Source organism: Pteropus vampyrus, unplaced genomic scaffold (genome assembly GCF_000151845.1).
Source record: "Pteropus vampyrus isolate Shadow unplaced genomic scaffold, Pvam_2.0 Scaffold223, whole genome shotgun sequence".
NCBI classification, from domain to species: domain Eukaryota; kingdom Metazoa; phylum Chordata; class Mammalia; order Chiroptera; family Pteropodidae; genus Pteropus; species Pteropus vampyrus.
Window position 1 is genome coordinate 240137 of NW_011889004.1, and position 17110 is coordinate 257246.

General features: G+C 47.6%; 1 protein-coding gene and 1 pseudogene across 2 annotated transcripts in view; both read right to left on the minus strand.

Annotated features, from left to right (window-relative positions):
- Positions 1-970: 970 nt before the first annotated feature.
- On the minus strand, positions 971-1083 carry LOC111747476 (annotated as a pseudogene).
- A 3185-nt stretch (positions 1084-4268) lies between these two features.
- The window catches only part of OSBP2 (oxysterol binding protein 2), a 181352-nt gene continuing 168510 nt past the window's right edge, over positions 4269-17110 (minus strand). Inside the window, exons 6-14 of one of the 2 annotated variants that reach the window (XM_011373300.2) lie at positions 15643-15717; positions 15237-15383; positions 13879-14124; positions 11179-11299; positions 10784-10887; positions 10616-10711; positions 10353-10537; positions 4620-4846; positions 4269-4490 (exon numbers count right to left, since the gene is read on the minus strand). In XM_011373300.2, the coding sequence (XP_011371602.1) occupies positions 4348-4490; positions 4620-4846; positions 10353-10537; positions 10616-10711; positions 10784-10887; positions 11179-11299; positions 13879-14124; positions 15237-15383; positions 15643-15717 (1344 nt within the window). In that variant the 3' untranslated portion in view covers positions 4269-4347. The remainder of the gene's footprint in view (positions 4491-4619; positions 4847-10352; positions 10538-10615; positions 10712-10783; positions 10888-11178; positions 11300-13878; positions 14125-15236; positions 15384-15642; positions 15718-17110) is intronic. The other variant, XM_011373299.2, reaches the window with a different exon arrangement.

A 17110-nucleotide genomic window follows, 5' to 3' on the forward strand; every position in this document is an offset into this window, starting at 1 on the left:
ATTCTGTCTGATAATTTCACTATATGGAAGAGTTTTATGTCTGCTTCTGCTGTTATTTTGATTAGCCCCTGCTCCTGGGCCAACTTGTGTTATGTGTTTAGAGACAGTATACTGTGAGCTGCTTATTTTTCTTGCATCTTCACATCTGAGGTTCCATAGGTTTAGAATGAAGAGGAGATCCTCCAGAAGATTTGTTTGCTTTGCTCATGTGACTGGGGACATTGCCAGTTTAGGACCATGCTATAGTCTTTGCTAGATGTTTTATTGGATCAGACAAGTGAGGGTACACTCCTAATTGCAAATTCTTAGGGACCTTTTTTTCCTCTACTTATGACAAACATTTATTAAGACAAGCAATTTTACTTGTATTTTATTTTTGATTCACCATTATATTGACAGTATAGCCCTTTGGGGGTCCAGCTTTCTGGGGGACATCTCCTATTGGATGCCTTATATTGGGATGGTAATTTGAGGCAACGAAACTTACCCTTAGGCTCACTGGGCTCAATAAATGGCTGCGAGGGAGAAACAGACTTCAGAGCTCTTCTTATCTCTCCAGGTTTCCACATCCACTTGATTTCTGGCCTGAGTATCCATTATATTCTTTCTAGTTCATGGATGCATTTAGGTGCTTTAAAATTTTATTCAGCATGTCTAATTTTCCACAAGGGAAGATTATCTAGGCATCTAGTCTACCATACTGCCAGAATGAAGAAGTCCTCCTTGAACTACTTAACATTGACCCATTCTTGCATTTCTGTGGTAAACCCAACTTGGCCATAGGTTTCCCAGTTTGGGGTATCCATCTTTTGTATGTGACTGTATTCTATTTGCTATTGTCATATTTGGTTATATACAAATTCTGTTTTTTTTTTTTAATATATTTTTTTCAGGCGAGGCAACCCTTGGTTGATCTCACAGATTGCAAGGACCTTGTCAGCTTACAATCCCTTATTTTTTAATTTTTTTACGCCTACAGCCCCTGGTCTTCCTAGGTGGGCTCCCATCTAAGTACTAACCAGGCCCAACACTGCTTAGCTTCCGAGATCAGATGGGATCGGGCTTGTTCAGGGTGGCATAAAAATTCTATTCTTATGTGAGATTGAACTATATATTTAGTGCTGTCTTTATCAGGTTTTGTTGTTGGAGTCATGCTGGCTAGCTTCATAAAAAGAATGTTATCTATATGGCCCTGTTTTTTCCTGTATTGCACTTTGAAATTTTTCTTTCTGGTGTCCTCTCCTCTCTATCCACCTCATGCTGAGCCCCACTCAACCTTGGACATGAAGGAGACTTAGGCCTCCTCCCTGAATGTCTGTCAGGAGCAATGATTTGGATGCTAGAGTTTGGGGGAAGCAAGAGTTCTCTGTGTCCTTAGGTTCAGCTCTTCCCACTTCTGTCTCTGAGGGGCCCCTCACAATTTGAGGCTGCACCCACACTCTACAGATGCCCAGGGAGTGTCCCCCTAAGCCTTTGCTCTCGCTGGGTTTCCTGGCCTGAAATTAATTCATTCAATACCTATTTATTGGACACCTACTAAGTGCCAAGCACTGGGGATGCTATAATTCATAAGAAAGACAAGATTCTTACTCTCATGAAGCTCACAGTTCATTGGGAGTTGGGAAGATAGTCAACAATTAAGTAAAATACATGGTATGCCAGATGGTGCCAGAGTGCAGTAGAGAAAAAGAAAGCCATTTGTTGGTAGCTTTCTAGCATGTTTGGGTAACTACAAGTCAAGTCCATGTTGTCGACCCACCTCTCACCCTCCACCCTGTTCTTCTTTTTAAGACTTACTTCCGCTATTTCTTGTGCAGTTTCTCACTCATATAAATTTCACAATCGGCTTGTTTTTGAAAAATATTGGTAGAATTTTGATTTGGATCATGTTGAATTTGTAGATTTGGGAAGAACTGATATCATTGAGTTTGCCCATCCATGAAGATGGCATTTTTCCTGTTTGTCTTCTCTATCATTCAGTAAAGTTTTAAAGTTTAATCTGTGAAGATCTTTTGCATCTTTTTGTTGGATGTATTCTGAGGCCTCTTATGTTCTGTTACAGAATCTTACATTTTCTATTCAGTGATGGCTGGTGTATAGACCACTGAGTGTAGGCTTATCTTGTGTCATGCTGCTCAGAGTGGTTTCTAGAATGTCAACCTGATGTCACTCCCTGTTCAGAGCTCTGCCTGGCTCCACTTCAAATTTGATTCCTCACTTTGCCTCAGTGGACTGGCCTTTGTCACCTCTGGGCTTTGTCCATGCAGCAGCCCATTCCTTCCCCTGGCAGACCTCCTCCATGCCTCCCTCTGGGTCAGGTCTATCCTGGGGTTGTTGTCCCACCCTTCTATCCGGTGACAGGTGCCCCTCCAGCCCCAGTCAGGACTCACCAGTGTCTGCCTCCACCCAGATGGGAAAGGAAGGCCCTGGGAAGGAAGGAGTTGTGTGGGGCCAGCCTTGGATCCCATAGTACTAGGGTGTCAGGATGGAAGGTTAGAGCCCCTGGGGTGCCCTGTCCTACCCCATCCTCTCACCTGGAAGCAGTGGCAGTGGGAGGAGGACCCACTGGGCTAAACCAGCTCCTCTTGGTGGTCCTGGTAGCTAGTGATGCAGTTGCTTGGCAGTTGGGGCAACAGAAGTGGCCAGGCCATGGCAACTACGTTACCTCACCAGAGTGGCCTTCCTTTGGCCCCAGAGAGCCCCAGGTAAAGCTGTGACCTCACCCCTAGCTGCTGACTTAGCCCTTACACGTTTTTCTGAAAAAAGCTCTTCCAATGCCAGACTCCGTCCCACCTAGTCTTCCACCCCACCCCTCCCCATCCAGACCAGCCTCCCACTGCCCGTTTCTGGCACTGAGCAGAATGAAGCCCGTGCTCCTCCCCCATATTATCTTGTGGCTGTCACCTGTTCTCCTTCATCAGTCCTACTCCACAGTCACAGATTCAGGGACAAGGCCATGGAAAATTCCAAATCCAAGGTTTTTATTACCGGTCAGAAGGTGCTCACTGCAAACAGTGTTGAGAAGAGGTACATTGCACAGCTGTGCTGCAGGCCCAGTGGGGCTGCCTGCCTGCCCTGACTCCCTTGAGTGGGCACCCTAAGGCATTTCACGCATTGGTGTTTTCACTTTCTTTTCTTATAAAAACAAAACCAGTCCTAGAGTAGAAAGAAAAACCCTGTGATGAAGTTTCAGGACCAAATTGAAGTGGAAAGGGTTGGAGTGGGGGTTCTAAGGGTCTGGGACAGTGGCCACAGTGGCTTATTCCCCCCACTGTTGGCAGAAGCTGTTGGAAGTTGGTCTGAGGAAAGGGCAGGGCACAGCTGACAGGAGGGCCAAACTCAGACAGGAACACCCTATCTTCATCATTTTACCACTTACACATACCATAGAAATTTAAGCAAAATAGCTATTTTATATATATATATAAATCAGGCAAATAAATAGCTCAGAGCAGGTGCTGAGATGAGCACCCTGAGATGAAGCCGAGGCCAGATGCTGGGTCTCTGATGTCCAGGGCACCAGCCCAGGCAGAGCTGAGGGTTGGTTCTTATTGCTGATTTGGGGCCTGGTTCTGGGGCGGGGAGCACCTGCACATCCTGCCCCCAGCTCTTCCTGGCCTCTTTGAGGCTGGAGAACAGCCCCTACATGGCCAAGGCTAGGCAAGGGGCTATTGCCCTCAAATCTACGTGAGGGGCCCTCATTGTTCCCCCTCCCCTACAGTGGCTGTAGCGCTAGAGATAATTTGTGTTCTCCTGGGCCCATGGCCCCTCCCAGTCCCTTCTCTGTGGGGTCCTGGGCTCCTAGGGGGCGGCCTTGCTGTGTTGAGCTACAAAATGCTCTGGACTCAAAAGGGTCTATCTGGCTTCCTGATGTCTTAAAAAGAAGGGGCTCTTGCCAGGACACTTAGAAAGTTGTCTGCTAAGTGCTAAAAAATATTTACTAAACATCTCGGCTGGAAAGAAAAGGAGATCGTTTTTCTAAAAAAGTCAAACGAGGCTCCCCAAGAGGAGCCAGTTCCTCCCTGGGTGGAGCTGGTGGCCGAAGAAGGGCGGGCAGTCCAGGGCCCCAGCCAGCCTGCCTGAGTTGTGGTAACTGGGAGCTGGGGTCCCAGTAGGGCCCAAGTCCATAATGAAGGGGCACGGGTGACCCGGGGCACCTGGAGGCTGGAGAGAACCCGGGTCAGCACTTCCTCCTTCCAAGGTGGGGGCCCCAAAAAGTGTTATTAAAAAAAAAAAAAAAAAGGAAGGAAAAGGTGGAGTGGGATGCTGTTAAGTATTAAATTGAGTGCATTCAAGAAAAGATGGACCAGGCTGTGCAGGCGCCTGTATTTGTAGGAGGGGTGGTGCTCAGAAGATGTTGGGGCACATGTGCCAGTCCTGCTTCTCTTTGGCCTCCCAGTAGCCGCCCTTGTACATGCAGGCCGTTTCCCCAGTCAGCGGGTCCAGCCTCTTCTCGAACCACAGCGGAATGTACATGTCGGCCTCCTTCTCTGCTGGATGGGCACAGCGGGCGGGTGGGCAGGCAGCTTCCTACCCCTCCCACGCGGAACCCCACCCTGGGCCCCAGAGGCACCTCCTCCCCACCCCCTGGGCAGCCGCCCATCCCTGCCTGGCCTCACCATCCTCTGCGCCACAGCCCCGCGAGCAGGCCTCCAGCCGCCGGCGCCTGGACATACGCTGCTTCTCCTCCAACCGCTGCTTCTCCGTGTTGGCTTCGTCCCAGTGCCCCTTCTCCATAAGCCGCTGGTCAGGCCGCAGGCGGCTGTCGGTGGGCGCCACGCCCTCCTCGTGCTCGTTGAGGGTCAGGGCCAGCTCCGAGAAGTAGTACATGTTCTCCGCGTTCTCCCTGCAAGGGGCCGCGCCGTGAACGACCCCCGCACATCCCTCCACCCGCTTGCCCTGGGTGCCGAGGAAGCCCTCTGCCCACGTCCAACCTCCTCTCGCCTGGTGTCCATCCCTAGGAGCCCGCAAAACCCAGCTGCTCCATCCAACCGCTCTTTCCTCCTTCACCTCACGTGCTCCCTCTACTCATTTGCATCTGCTTTGCTACACTATACTTCTCTGGGAATTTGCCCATTTCCTCCACTTTTTCAAATCCATCAGTGTAAAGTTGTTTCATAATATCCACATTATTGCTGTAATGTCGGTGACACAGCAACATCACTGTTTGCATCTCTGATGCTGATTATATGTGCCTTCTCTCTGTTCTCAACAGTTAGGTCAGAGATTTGTCCATTTTCTTCATTAGTGGAAGATGAAATATTGTTGATCCTGGTTTAGGTTTTTCTGCTTTATTGATTTTGCGTTTATAGTCTTCTTTCTACTTTGTTCTTTTTCTAACTTCTTGAGATGGCTGCTTTAGCTCATTTTTCAGCTTTTCTTCTTTTCTAATATGTGCATTTTTAGGCTACATTTCATTCCAAGTACTGCGTTAGCTGAATCCCACTATTTTTGATGAGTATTACTTTCATTATCATGCAGTTATATTTTCTAATTTCCATTATATCTTCTTTGACCTATGGATTGGTAGAAGTATATTTCTTACATTTATAAATGTGGATTTTTATAATTATCTTTGTTTCTAGCATAATTGCCTTGGAGTCATACAATATGCTTGGTATAATTTCAGTTCTTTGAAATTTGCTTTATGGCCCAATACATGGTCAGTTTTTACAAATGCTCCATGTGTAACTGAAGGGACTGTATTTTTTTATAGTTGTTCAGTGCAGTGTTACACAACTGTCCAGTGGGTTCTATTGTTCAAATTATACTCCTGACTTAAAGAAATTTTTTTGACTTCTATCCATTGCTAAGAGAGGTATATTAAAATTTCCCACGTTGGTTGTAAATTAGTCCATTTCTCCTTATATTTCTACCAACTTTTGCTGTATATATTTTGAGTATGTTATTCGGTAACGGTCTATTCAGATTTAAAACTCATCTTCCTGGTGAATGGAACATTTATCATATGTCTCTCTTATCATTACTCTTACTTTTTGTTTTAAAGTCTGTTTTGTGATATTAATATGACTACAGCAATATGACTCTTTGGTGCTTCCATGGATATATCTTTTCCTTTTATTTTAGTAATCTTTATTTTCTTAAGATGTGTCTCTTGTAAACCACAAAGTTAGATTTTCAAAACTTGTCTGAAATCTTATGCCTATAGTAGGAGCACTTAGTGTAATTACTGATACACTGGATTTAAATCTAATCTTGTTTTTTAACAATACTTATTGTAAGACCTTTATATGGAGTCGATTTTTGTTATATTGTAGAGATTCAGTTCATCTTTTTCCATGTGGATAAACATTTTTTCCCAGATACTTGTAGTGAACAGTGCCATCTGTCCACATGATCTGATATGCCACATTTGTGATATACCAAAGATACATACATCCATGGGTGTTTCCGGCTCACAATTCTGTTCCACTATTGCTTCAAAATACATCCTGGTATCTAGCAGAGCAAGTCTTCTTTTCTCTGTTCTTCTTTATAAATATCCTGGCCCTTTATTCTTCAGTATAAATTTAAAAATCATAATATCAAGTTCCATACAAATCACTATTGAGATTTTTATTTGATCTACTGACTCTTTAGATCATGAAATCTTTATAATACTGTCTTTCTATCCATAAACATTGTATCTTTCTCCATTTCTTTAGCCTTCCTTTGATATCTCAGTAAAGTTTTATAATTTTCTATATAGAGGTCTTGGATATATTATAGAGTCCTTGGTGTTCTCTGATAGGATAATTGGTGTTTTCTCTTAAATTGTATTTTCTAGTTGTTTTCTTTTAGTGTGTAGAAATGCAACCGACTTTTCCATATTAATCTTATATTGAGGCACCTAAGATGCTTTTTCTGAGTCTATGGAGGTCTGTTATTGTGGTGAATTAATTTTTGTTTTTTTCTAAATCATCCTTGCTTACCCAGGATAAACTCAACATGGTTGAAGAGTGTTATCTTTTTTATACACTGTTGGATTTTTTGATGTCTTATTTTGGAATTTTGCTTGTATATTTGAGTGAAAACAGGTAGAACTTTTATTTATATCTACTACTCTTTTTGCCTGGTTTGGTATCAGGGTTTTCCTGGCCTCACGGTATAAGACAGAAGACTATTTCTTTTTCTGTGATCTGTAAGATTTCATGTAGAATTGGAATAATATATTTCTGAGAATTTGGTAGAATTCATCTATAGAATTATCTGGGCTTTGTGTTTTCCTTGTGGGAATTTTTACACTGCTTCTGTTTCTTAAATTATTCATGCCTTTTATTTTTTCTAGACTCAGTTCTTATAAGTTATACATTTTTAAGAATTTGTCCTTTCTATCCAGATTTTAATTATCTCTTTACACTTTACATGTTATATGAAACTTTTTTCATTAATATTTATTTCTATATTTTCTCTTGATCAGTCTTATCAGTAGTTTTGTCAGTTTTTTTCCCTCGAAAAATCAGCTTTTGAAACTTCTTTATTTTACTTTTTTCTATATTATTAATCTCTGCTCTTATTTTTTTTCTTTCATTGGGTTTATATGTTGAACTTTCTGTAATTTCTTAGAATGGAAACTCGGAAAAGAAAAAACCCTCAAAATTCATGAGCTTATATACCTATTTAAGGCAATGCATTTCCTTCAAAGCACTGTCTTTGTTACATCTAGCCAGTTTGTTATCTTTTCATTCTCATTCAGTTCCAGGTATTTAAAATTTTTCCATTCTAATTTATTACCCATGATTTCTTTAGCAACTTAAAAATTTTTCCAAATATGTGGGGACTTTTTGTCATCTTCATCATACCTTCTAACTTATCGTAGATCATGGTCTGTATGCTAGCTACCCTCTGTAAATTTGTTGAGGCTTTCTTTAGGATTTAGTGTATGACTGATTGATTTTTGCATACGTTCCATGTATACTAGAGTAAAAAGTATGTTCTCTGATTGTTGCATATTTCCATTGTTTATATATTTCCTGTATTGTTTCAATCTCCTTCATGTCATTGCTGTTTTTTTCCCACAGTTCGCCTATTAATAATATATGACAGGAGTATAGTGAAGTCTCTCAAACTCCTACTGTAGCAATGGTTTTATCAGTTTCTTCCTTTATACCAATATATACTTTGTATATTTGTAGATTTTCATCACGTGCATAATGTTTGAAACTATTATATCTTCTTGAAGAACGCAACCTTTTATCATGTAGTAACTCTTCCATCTCTAATAATGCTTTTGTCTTAAAGTCTCTTTTACCTGATAGTAATACAGCTATTACAGCTTTTTTGGTTAGTATTTTTGTGATATGTTTATCTTTTACTTTCAGCCATTGCACATCTTCATGTTCTGGATATCTCTTAAAAGGTGCATGTATCTGGATTTTAAAAAATCCAATCCGTCAGTATTTCGCTTTTTAACTGGTGAGTTTCATCTATTTATAGTTATTATTCTTGGACCTATTTCTACTGTGTTAATTTACTGTTTTTGTCCTACTTTTTCTCTTAAATCCCTTCTTACTATTTTAAAAAAAAATCTTATATCCTTTTTTTCCTTTTAATAAGAACTTAGCATTCCGTCACATCTGCCGGTGTCTTCTATCTCCCCAAACCCCGTCACATTAACATTATCTACTCTTTTAATTCTGTGTTATGGGAATATTTCCTATTTTCTTTGGTATGTATTATATAGCACCTTCTGGATTTTTTTTTTCTCCCTTTTAAAGTACTGTGCCCAGTACCATTTTCATTGTGGGTTTCTGTGTGGCACACTTTCTGAGGCTGTTCCCTGAGGACATGTTTTTATTATGCCCTCATATTTGAATGATAGCTTGGCTGGATAGAAAATTTTACCTTGTAATTTCATTTTCTTCATTACTTTGAAAATATTACCCCAGCACTGGCTATTGAAAAATCTGATGTCAATCTGATTCTTCATCCTTGACTGACATCATTTAGTCCTCTCCGGAAGCTATTAGAATTTTTCTCCGTGGTATTCTTAATTTTCACTATGGTGTGGTCTAGGCAGAAGTTTTTCTTTCTCTCTTGTCTCTGGAGCTCTACTGGCCCTTTCAGCCTGAGGTCTTTCACTATCTTTTTATTTTGGGAAGTTCCTCTCCATTTCTTTAACTATTTCTCCTCTCCACTTTTATTTCTTTTCTTTCCTACTGGGATTCCAATTGAATATATTATTTTAGTGGTTACTCTAGGAATTACAATATGTATACTTTATACACTCAAAAGTTAATGCACATCTTGACCCTTTTCTTGGGTAGCATGAAGGCTTTAAAAAAGTTTCTTTCCATTTAACCCTTTTCTGACTTACATGATCACACAGTTGTATTTTATGCTTAGGTTTTAAACCCCACATTATTATTTATGATTATTCACTGTTCGCTTAGCTTCACAAAGTTTCTTTATTCATTCATTCATTTTAAATCTTCCATCTGGGATCAGTTTCCTTCTGTTGGAGGTATATCCTTTAGTGCAGGTCTGCTGATGGCAAATTGAGTTTTATTTGTCTGAAAATGTCTATTTTAACTTTACTCTGTAAAGATGTTCTTGATGGGTGTATAATTCTAGGCTGGCAGTAAGTCCTCACATGGAAGATCGCATCTGACTGTCTTCGGGCTCCCATTATTACTGATGAGGTGACAGCTGTCAGTCTGCTATTCCTTGGGAAGTAATGTCTTTTAAAAATCTGGCTGCTTAATATTTTCTTTTTGGTTTAGCTTCAACAGTTTCACTGTATAAATTTAGGTGTAGAACATTCTCCATTGTTTTCTCTTCAGATATGGTCTCTTTCCTTCCAGACTAAATTCCACTCTCAACTTGGACATGCCAGGGATGCCCTGGAGACTTGACCGAGGTTCTGCACTCTCATGGGCTCCCAGGACTGCTGAGGACACTGCTTCAGGGACTCACTCTGGGTTACTAGGTGGTAAGCCCTCTCTAGCTTCCCTTTTCCAGGTTTTGTCTCTTTATCTGAAGTGTTTGGTTACTTCTTCTGACCTATATTTACTCTGTAGATTCCATTAAACCTTCCCATGGAGTTCTCAATTTCAGTTATTTTATTTTTCCTTTGTAGAATTTCTGTTTCGCTGTCTTTGGGGTTTGTCGTGCCACTTTTTATAGTTTTCTGTTTCTTGGTTTTCATTCCTTGGACTATGGGGACTCTGTCCGGTCAGCCTGTTTGAAGTCTCTGCATAGGACTTGCTAACATCAGATAATGTCACCTAGTTACAGCTGAATGTCTGGCTGAGCAGGGTCCCCTGCCTGTCCAGTGCCCACTTGCCTCCTTCTCCTTGCCTGGTCTCTGCCCTGCCCCGCCGCCCTCAGAGGCCCCTTGCAGCCCCACTCACGGCAATGGGTACTTCTTCCATAGTAGCTTGGCCGGCAACGTCTGGTACACTGTCTTCTGCTTCCCATCCAGGCTGGGGCTGCTGGGGCTGCTTTGTACAATCTTGGCGCACTCTATCTGTTCGTCCCAGGAGCCTGACAGCACGTAGTGGGCCTTGCCCTGGCCGTCACTCACCACGCCTGTCACCTGTGGACATTGGCAGGACCAGCATAGGGACAGGCCCACTCTGGGTCCTCGGAGGCTATGAGAGGTGGCCTTGCTTACCTTCCGGGCTACCTCTTTGGAGAAGTAGCTGTAGGGCAAGAACTTCAGCTGGCACCGGTCCTTGGTCTTATGGTTCACAATCTCAATGTCCCCTGTCTGGTGAGGGAAGGTAGTGTTCAGTGGTCTGTCTCCGGGCTACATGCCCCCACCCCGAAGGCACCCCCTGACCTGGTCGATCCAGAGCTTGCCCACAATGATGTTATGCACAGTAGAGGTACTTTTCCTCCATACGTAGTGATTCCCACTGGCCTGGAATTCTAAGTGGATGGCACCTGGAGGCCAGATGTAGTGTCAGAGGTCATGACCCACCATGCTGGACCCCAGCCAGCCTGCCAGCCCACAGTCCCAGGGTCCTGAGAACTGGAAGTAGGATTCATGCAGTCTGGGGAAGGGACACACTGGCCAGGGAGGTATTTAGGAAGCCTGTGGGGTGGGGCTGAGAACATACCTACAGGGAGACTAACGTCACCCCTGAGGCCCCAAGCTGGCTTCTAGGTTGGCAAAACCCTCTCTCTTATCCAGAATGTCTTTCTTCCCTGGGAGAACACATGGTCCCAACTCACCTAGCGGCATGATGGAGAGATATTTCCCCCGGAACTTGCTGGAGATGGTGATCTCCTGCCAGAGGCTCCAGCCATTCTTGGAGAACACGTAGTGTGCGGCTGATGGAGGATGGTGGCTCACCTGAGACCAGACCCACAGGACATGAACATCTGCTGGACATGGGCCCAGGCCAGCCGGGAGGAACACCTGCCCTGTGCCCAGTATGAACAGCTCTGTGGCCCTGACAGCAGGTCTAGCTGCTACTCTGGGGGCCACAGATCCATGACAGTGCTCCAGGCAGAAAGGCAAGGGCATGGCAGTGAGTGCAGTCTGGGCAGCTGTCCTAGGCCTGCCCCAACCTGCTGTGGTCGTAAGACGAGGACTGGGGTGTCTCTATGTCTGACTCTTGGGCTGTGAAATGGAGATGATGACAGAGCCTGTGTCTTCAGGATGTCATGGTACCTGTGACAGGCCGTGCTGAGGGCTGATAAAGTGGGTGTTACTCTCTTCCATGGGCTTCCATGCCTACTTTCTAGTTAACCTCCCCACTCGCCAGCAAAGGGGCATATCTGCTGTGCTGTGTTACATGGAAAAGGCCCAGACTGAGGAAGCCTTTTTAACCAAGGGACAGAGTTGGGCCCTGCCTCCTGGCCAGCCTGGCTCCAATATGGGAGTCCAGGTAGGTGACCTGCTCTGGGCCCACCCACATTGGGGCCCCTAGCACCTCCACCCCTTCCTCTCACAGCATTGTGTACCCCTGATCACTGTCTTTCTGCCAGGACACCACCATCAACTTTCCCTTATCTGTTCTCCCTCATTTCTGTGACTCCTTTGGGCACAGGGTCCTAGAGCTCAGCTTCTCCTCAGCCCCCTCACTCTCCAGGGTACTTCATTGCTATCTCATGGCATCAGTCATGCCCCTGCCCCAGAACTGCAGCTGTACCCTCCAGCTGCCCACTGGACACCTCCACTCAGATCGCTTCTCAGACTGATCAGAACTCCTGATGCCCTTGCCTGCATCTCTCATCTCCCATCTCTGTAAGTGGCAGCCCCACTTTCTTCCTACATCTTAGAAGCACAAGCCAAACCTGCCACCCACTCCTGTGCAAAGGGTGAGTGTCCCTGAGCCTGCCCGTTGCATACACCAGGGCCCCCATACACTCACTAGAGCTTACCCAACTGGCAAACTCAGGGATGTGTGACCCCCAGGGCTGGCCCTGGGGCTCCGTGTTATCGCTTCCCTCTCAGGCAGTTGATCTGGTCTTTCTAGCTGCTCACACCAAATGCTTTGGAGTCAGTGCTGGCCCCTTTTTCTCACGTTCCTAATCGAATCATAAGCAAATCCTGGCTGTTCTTTCTTCAAAACGTATCTAGAATCAGCCCCTTCCCTACTCCCACTTCCCCAGGCCACAGTACATGGTGCAAAGGCCTCCCTGCTCCATCCTTATGCCCCACACTCCACTCTCCATGGCAGCCCCATTAAACAAGTCCGAGTGTCATGCCTCTTCCATCTGCCAGAGTCCGCCAGCTGCCCGCCTAACTTCCTCTCTCTCTGCCTTCCCTCACTCTCTCTGCATCAGCCAAACTGCTCCTTGACCAGCTCCTTTCTAAAAGAACCAGAACCATCCAACATACACAGTACCTGCCCCTGCCCCCCAGGCCATAAGAACAGTCATTTTTCAGCTGGCTGTACCCTCAACACCTGAATAGCATCTGGCACATCATGGGCACTTGATCCAACTCTGCTGAATGAAGAAATGCATTCACACAGTAGTTCAGGCCAAGAACCTAGGGTCACCTTTGCTGTCTTCCCCTGCTTCTTTCTCTCTCTCCACATCCAGAGCATCAGCAGATCCCTAGGTTCCACCTTCTCAACATGCCCAGGCTCTGACCTTCCCTGATCTGGCCACCACAGCTGCCTCCTACAGGTCCACATAGCAGCAGAGCATGCCTTTTAAACTCACCACTGGATTGTGAACCGTCTGCTTTCTGAGCTCAACCCCAGGGCCCAGAGCTGTGCCTGGCACACAGGAGGTACAGTGGCAGCCTGACCTGGAAGCTCTATTCTGGACACCTTCTTGCATACCTGCCTGGGCCCTCCCAGCACCTACTGAGGCACCAAGAGAATCAGCCCTCTTCACACAAGGACACCATAGCTCAGGTTAAGATGCCAGTGCTGAGGCTCCCAGCCTGTGGCACCCACTTTTGTCTCTGCCCCGTGGGGATACTGTGTGTCTTTGCTGGGAAGGCATGGAGGTAAGTTGACCGCATGTCCCAGGGCAGGACCTCTGGAGCCTCATACTCTAGGCCTCCACTGTCACTGACGGGGGCCCTTGGGGCACAGATTCCTCTCTGCCAGCTCAGTGGTGACCCCATGCTCCAACCCACCCAGACTCCCCAACAGCACCCTGCAAAGGTCCCCCGACCACTGCTCCATGGTTCCTGGCTGGGACAGGAGTCCTCCCCTTCCCCTCACACTGTCCTCATCAAGCTATTCTCTCAGTGCGGCCCTCACCATGTCCAGGAGGTCTGCTAGGACAGTGTGCCCCTGGGCCTGGGCCTGTCTTTGCCACAGGAGGCCAAGATGCTTGATTGGACCCCAGATTGATGGTCCTTTGGGAATGGGCATGTCAGGGTCAGAGGCTGCTTCCCATTTGTCTCATTCCAGCCTCCAGGCCTGGCAGGAGCAGCTTGGCTAGAGTGTGAGTCAAGGGCCTCACCTGCTCGCAGAGGGAGCGCAGGCCCATGTCATCGAGGCGGTCCAGCTCGAAGGTCTCCCCCAGCATGGGGTTGAAGGGCTTGGCGATGCGGTGCACAGTGGTGGAGTAGGAGGACACAGAGAAGGCGGCCACCAGGCACATCTGCTCCACAGAGCTGGTGCAGTGCACCGCCTTGTCCAGCAGGTGGTGGTACTCCAGGTCCTCTGTCAGCCGCTGGAGCATGGACAGGGGCTCGTTGAAGTTGACCTGAGGGCAGGCGGGTGGTCAGGCCGAGGTGTCCAGCTGAGAGAGTTGCTCCCAGCACAGACATGAGGTCAGCATAGCACCCTTGCTTTCCTCAGCTGTTCAGGAACATTGCTGCTCAAACGACACCTTCAGGGAGGTTCCTCAGGTGACTCCTAACACCACAGCCCTACTTGCTCGTCTGCCCGGCCTCTCCTGCCTCGGTTTTCTCCACAGCCCTCACCACTTCCTGACCTGCTGTGTCTTGTACTCTTGCATTATGTTTGCTGCCAGTCTCCCCTCCCAGGATGTAAACGCCAGGAAAGTCAGGGTTTCTGACTTGTTTGACACGGAATCACAGGAATCAGTTACTGAATGAATAATGGACAAAGTGGGTCTTTCTCATATTCTGAGCCATTATGCAAGTGTTCTGTCAAGTGCTCCTGTGCAGGGCCCCCCATCTCGGCCTCAGATAGGGCAGAGTTACCCGCCCCCTGTGGTGCTGGGTTGCATCCCTGGGCTGGCCATCAGGCAGGGTCTTCCTGTGTGCTCTCATTTCATCCTCCCAGACACTCTGAAGTGGATGCTTTTATTCTCCTCACTTTGCAGATATGGACACACAGGCCAGAGATGTGAAGGGACTCATCTCGGGTCACACAGTAAAACCAAGTCTGGCCGGGAGCCCTTAAGCTCTTCCTTGGCTGAGGTGCCATTACAGCCTGGCAGCATGAGGATGCCTGCCCTGCCATCAGTCTGCTGTATGACCTTGTTGGGGTGGACACCAGGGACAGCTCCCAGCACAGAGGAGGACCTGCCTGTCCACCTACTCCCCAGTCCTGCCATACCCCATCTACGAGGCCAGACAGCAGGATATGGTGAGGCCCCATCAGATGCAGTGGTGCTTTGGGGTTCCCCATGTCTCTGACCAATGCATAGGTCCTCCCTGGCTCCTTCCCTCAGGGCCTGAGGCCTCTGCTCTTGGGACACGATTCAATAATTCATTACACGCTTCCCAGATGTCATTAAGAAAATGACGCCTAGGGCTGCCTGTGTTTGACACGAGGCATTACTTCTAGTCCACGCACAAGGAAACAGCCCCAGGGGACCCAGTGAGGCCGTCCTGCCCGACCACCTACTGGCATGGGGATCTTGGAGAGCTCCCGGCCGATGCAGTTCTTCATGATGCTCCAGAGATTAAGGCTGTAGTTGGGCTTGTCGGGGATGCGGACTCGCCTCTTGACTTTGGGGGGGTCCTTGGGCACAAGCGAGGCACCATCCAGCACCTGCCAGAGAAGCAGAGTGCACATCAGCAGAGGCCATAGCCTCCCTTGGCCCTCCACACCTTGCCCAGGGCAGTCTGAGGACCAGTTGGCCACTTGGACACTGCTGGCAGGAGGGGTAGGCTGGCTCTGCCTAAACCATCAGATGAAGGCAGACCAGGGACCTGAAGGCAGCCAGGGCACTGGGCCCACACTGGGGGCCCCCCAAGCTCAAAGTGCCAGCCTTCCCCCTTGGCCACCCTCAGAGTCTTCCCCTACTCACATTGTCTGATGAGGTCCAGTCCACTGAGCCTGTTGTCCCACCCTCAGCTTTTCTGCAAGAAACAAAAAGAGTCAAGTTATTTACAAATTTCAAGGTCTCTCCAAGACCTGGCCACCTTCTATCCAGACCCCTCAGTGAGGTCCGAGGGGCAGCCTGCCCAAGGCTGCCTCTCCAGTAGGGTGTCTCTAGTTCAGATGGGGCTATGGGACCTGGGGCAGAGATCTGGAGGGGCTCCCACCCACTGATGCCTTGTGGGAGCAGCTGCTCAACAAAGCCTTCACCTGAGGTCCCTGTACACAGTCCCCTCCTGGGGACTGGCTGACCCAGGACCAGAGGAGGCTGGGAGTGGGCACCTCCTCTGGGACGGCCTCCTGGAGCCCCATGGGCCCCTCTGCCACAGACCCCACTGACTCCTGCACTAGTTGGGTTCCAGAAGGGCAGGATGTGGATCAGATGCATCCCTGTGCCCATGAATACTTGTGGGGAGACGGTGGGTTAGAGCAGCAGGGGCACTATGGCTGACGCAGAGGGAACCCCAAGGAGGGGTGACCTAGGCCAGCTGGGGCGGAGGACGAATATTTGTCAGTCAGGAACTCAAAGGATGGGAAGGCGTCACCCAGGTCATCGGGGTAAGTAGGAGGGCGCTGAACATGAGGGGACACAGGCAGAGGACCTGCCCCTGCCGCTGCACAGTGTAGCTGCAACACAGGGGTGGGTCAGCTGTGTGGGTCTCGGGGCTGTGCCAGGAGCCATGGGAGCCAAAGAAGTATTAAGCAGGAGAGTCACTGCTTACTGGTCGGGTGGGACCAGAAGGGCTTGGGGCTTTTGGCTGAGGTATAGAAGGATGCTTGGGATGGGGCATGAAGGAAGCTAGGCCTGGGTCCCTGGGGGCTCCAGGTACTGGAAGGATGGGAGACGAATCGGAGGGCAGCCTGAGCAGGACCCTCCTGGCTGCAGAGCCCAGAGAATGGCACTGCTGGGTGATAAAGTGGAAGTTCAGAACGGCCAAGCTATGCTCATTTTGAGAGCAATAGAAGCAATTTAAAAATACTGGGAAATGGAAAATGATTCTGAGCTGGAAATATACTGCTGATAGGACCGGAACGTTCCTGACGGGTAGAAGAGATCCGAACAGCCCTTTCCTTGGAAGAAACCAGGACAGGGACATGGTAAAGCAAGGCCAAGGGTTTTCACTGGCCTCCTCCTCCTGGACTGGGCTTCAGGGGCCCATGGAAGACAGGTGGGCTGTGGCAGGCAGCAGAACAGAGGTGGAGAATAAGACCAATGGCAAACTTGCAGTTCCTCATCCAGTCATGGGCAAGCACAGGAGGTTCTGCGACTCTGACACGCCCCACGGCTAAAGGCGGCGGTGGGCAGCACAGGCTATGGTTAGTTGTCACTGTCCCCAGGATGCAGCAGGAGCCCCAGACAACTGTGGAGCTCATCGCCACCCTTGTGTTTCGCAGCC